This window comes from Pteropus alecto, unplaced genomic scaffold, assembly GCF_000325575.1.
Source record: "Pteropus alecto unplaced genomic scaffold, ASM32557v1 scaffold101, whole genome shotgun sequence".
Taxonomy (NCBI): Eukaryota; Metazoa; Chordata; class Mammalia; order Chiroptera; family Pteropodidae; genus Pteropus; species Pteropus alecto.
This window is the reverse complement of record NW_006432945.1, coordinates 12,951,750-12,955,836: the sequence shown is the minus strand read 5'-3', so window position 1 is coordinate 12,955,836 and position 4,087 is coordinate 12,951,750. Positions and strand designations below refer to the sequence as shown.

Below are 4,087 nucleotides of genomic sequence, written 5' to 3'. Positions count from 1 at the left end.
GCTCTTTCTCAGGACTCTGGATCGCCTACTACCGTCCACCTAGCTCACTGCGGTGCAGCAAGTCTGCCTTTCCTCAGCTCCTTGAACACAAATCGCATTCTTACTTCAAGGCCCCTGAGCTGTTTGATTCATCTGGAACACTCTTCGACATCTAAGCATGGATTACATCTTCACTTGCGTCTAATCTTGGCTCTGATTCAGCTACTCAGGTAGGTATCTGTCACCACCACTGAAAACGACCACTCCCTACTGCTGCACTCCCTCTCCTGCTCTCCTGCTTCTCCAAAGCGCTCAGCACCTTCTAATATAATAACACTCATTTTGTTTTCTGCCTCTTCCAGGAAGCACATAACTTTAAGTCTCCTAAGAGGGCTAGAATATTTTTTACAGCTTGTTCACAGTTTATCTCTAGTACCTAGAACTGTGACTGCACATAATAAATATTCGTGAATAAACAAAAGAGTCTCTCACATCTTCTGCCTCATCTAAAATAAGAAAATGAGGTTATATTTCATGGCCAAAGTGACGGTTATATGAAAATGGGAAATAAAATAAATCTGAATAGCAATGGAGTTACGGAACTTTTAATCTTTTCACTGTGAAATGCAGCGAGTTCCCAGGTGATGCTGACGTTGCTGGTCTAGGTAGCACACTTTAAGAACTTTAACAACCTACTTTAGAAGTTATCTTTTAAACCACAACATGCATCTTTTTCAGTCTAACATGAATTAGTTTAGTTTTTTTTTTTTTTTACCTTCTTGACTAGGCAAAGACTTGAAAACATTTTAATTACATTTATCCTTCTGACTTATGTCATTATTGTCAAGTACTTAATTCTTTGTTTATTAAATCCAACAAAGCATCATTGCTTTATATAGCTAATATGCATTTAGGTTTACTGCATATTTACCATTTCTACTGCTGTGCATTCCTTTCTGAATCTCTGACCTTCATCTTCTGCATCTTTTCCTTCTGCCTTAAGAATATCCTTTATGGTTTCCTTTAGTGTAGGACTACTGGTGGCAAATTCCTATCTATTTACCTAAAAATGTCTTTATTTTACTTTTGCCTTGAGAGATATTCACTCTATATAGAACTTTAGATTGGCAGGTATTTTCCTTCAAACACTGATAATCTTGTTCCACTATCTTCTGGTTTCCAGTGCTTCACTGAGAAGTTGGCTGTCAGACTAATTGCTGATCCTTTGAAGAAAGTACTTTTTCTCTGCCTTCTTTTAAGAATTCCCTTTTATATTTTATTTTTAGCAGTTTCACTATGTGTCAAGGTATGACTGTCCCATCACCAAAAGGGGTCACTGGATCAGACACAATTAGCACTAAGTAAGTTAGTTTTATAGAGGGATACAGGATAGAAAATACAGCATGCACAGCATCTTCGAACCCATGAGGAAGCCAAGCAACTATTTACATGCACGGCTTCCTGGATCTCTCCCAAGCCCGCAGAAAGAGTACACACAATTGTCAAGGACAATTAAGGTGCACATGGTTCACTTCCATACAGAAATGTGCCTTGGTTTGCTATCAGTCTTACATTGTTCACTTTGCATAGATGTGAGGCCAGTATGCCAACTCATGGTTCTCTCAGTATAGATGCACTACCACAAATGAGATTTAATAGGAAATTTAAGATAACTAGCTCCTAGCAAATAACATTCCATTTTGTCTAAACTCTGCCCTTTGAAGCTACCATAAATAATCTCAGCCACTCTATCAAAATTGGCAAATACTCCTAGGCAAAAAGTATATTCAAAAGTCAGGCAAACATTTCTAGGCTGGTAACTTTTTCTCTTCTTGTTTACTTTCAGTGCCTTCAAACAGGTTTTTGTTTTAAAAATACATATACTTGGCCCAACTGTTCTAGTTCTACTTAGAGAGTTGGTCCAAATCATCTAGTCTACCATTACCCAAACTGAGAGTTGAGTAACATCTTTAAACACGACAGCAATGGGACGTTATCTAATTAAAGTTAAACTGTACCTGGAACTCAGATAGGTTAAAGTACCCATCAAGTAAGAATTTTTGTGTCAAAAACAAAACCAACCAAATAAGCACCTAAAAAGCTTTAAAAAAAAAAACAAAAAAAAAAACAGACATTAAAGAGTGACTGTTTACAACAATCAAAATAAAAAACTATTTGAATCTTCATATAATTTACTAGAAAGCTTATACTTTAAAATGTATAAATAAATGACAAGTTTGAGGAAACTTTTTTTGTAACCTAGAAATGTAACTTTCTCATTAAGATACTAAATGTGTTTAAATATTCTTATATAAATGTATTTTGTAGAAAGCATTTCTACTCTGAAATAGTATTTATTAGTTGTATATATAGGCCACTCCCCTTTACCTATACCTTTTTCTTCCGAATATCAGGTTTAGCTAAATGTTCATTGACCATATACTGCATGTGATCATTAAGGAAAATGAGAGTAAGTGTGTGCTCTGGAGAAATTTCCAGTCTTACAGGAGAAACATAAAGAGACAATGTGAAAATGGCTATAACAGAAGTACGCACAAAATACTACTGGTACAGAGGAGAGACATCGTATCAGCACGACACTGTTCCATTAGTGACATATCAATCGCTATCTAAAATCTCTGTTTCCTTTGTTGATACAATGCTAAGCAAAAAAGAAAATGCATGTCACATATAAATTTATATTTTAAACTTTAAAAAACTCACCTGTGTATACATAAACATAAAGCATTATATAAAACACCAAAGTGAAAAAAACTGATATGGAAGCTTACCCCATCCGGCAGCGCCCTCCAGCACACAGCACTAACAAATTCATTTGTATCATCTTCTTTTCTATCTTTGTCCAAAACACTTTTGACCGTATCAAACTTAAAAGTTAGCAAAGTCTTAGAAAGTCCTTTATAGTACAGGTAAAGAGAGTTGTTCTCGCTTCCTGAAAAATAAAACAAAAACAAAAAAATAAATAATTTTTTAGAAATGGATTAACTCAGAATTAGGACAGTACATTCATAAGGTTAAGTATCACTCGGTGTTTAAGCTCAAAGACTAATAATCTTTTATGGTTAAATTTGACAGACCAGGGCACAGGATTCCTTGGGAATCATGTCAGAAAAGGATTCATAGAAAAAAGCTATACTTTACTAATCTAAAGAAATAATCATTGTTAAATGATATAATAATATTGGTAATTCTAAGGCAGAAATTACCATATAAAAATTATTTACAGCAAAGGTCTAGAGAATCATAAATTTGTTATTATATTATGAATCTTATATATGGAAAGATTTCAGCTAGAGAGGAAAAAGAAAAGTTATAGCACTTACAAAGGCAAATTTTAATAACCTATAAAACTTATTTCCCACACCCAATAAAGGCATTACTTTATTAGATGAGTGGCCTAGAGACTTGTATTTTTGAGCAATCTACCAAAGTTGGATAATTATGCAAGAAATTTGCTTTGGCAGGGTTTAGGTGCATATATATGCAAAGAGAGTCAACTTTACTGAATAAACACAAAGTCATTTGAAGGTACTGATGAAAGTTTATATATTCAGATATTAGATATATTAGAGCATTTGAACAAAGCTAAATTTGATTTTTCTACTTCTGATTTAAATTTTATACATTATCAAAAATAAAAGCCCTAGAATAGCAGATCAAGACTACTCAAACAGACTACTTAATGAAAAGAACACTTACTTTATAGGGGAAAATGAATATCAAGCTCAAGACAACGTTTCTAAAATTAGGATGTTAGCAGAAATTAGTATTTTCTGCCTTTTACGTAACATCTCTAGAAATTATGTTATAACAGAGAACAACTAAAACATGTACTTAACACCCTTAGGCTATTCCACGTAGTCAGGACTGTGTTTGGTAGAGAAAGGAGGACTGATGAAGCATAATACAAGGAAAACTCAACACGTTACCTTCTGAACGCAAAAGTCATTTCCTGACTTGGTATGCAGTCTATTTCCACTGAATGCAATTTCAGTGACAGACACCTATTAGAAAGTTCTAGGAAAAGATGGTTTCACTTACCACAAGCTATGTAATCTCCATTGGAAGCGAGGCCTACAAAGTTTTT

The 4,087-nt window shown here is 34.3% G+C and overlaps 1 protein-coding gene across 1 annotated transcript in view; it reads right to left on the bottom strand.

The window, feature by feature from the left end:
- COP1 (COP1, E3 ubiquitin ligase) overlaps positions 1 to 4,087 on the bottom strand; it is a gene marked incomplete at its 5' end in the record, with an annotated part of 101,619 nt that overhangs the window by 18,287 nt on the left and 79,245 nt on the right. Inside the window, 2 exon segments of the mRNA XM_025044000.1 lie at positions 2,772 to 2,932; positions 4,042 to 4,087. The exon segment at positions 4,042 to 4,087 is cut by the window's right edge and continues 37 nt beyond it. Coding sequence (XP_024899768.1) covers positions 2,772 to 2,932; positions 4,042 to 4,087 — 207 coding nt within the window.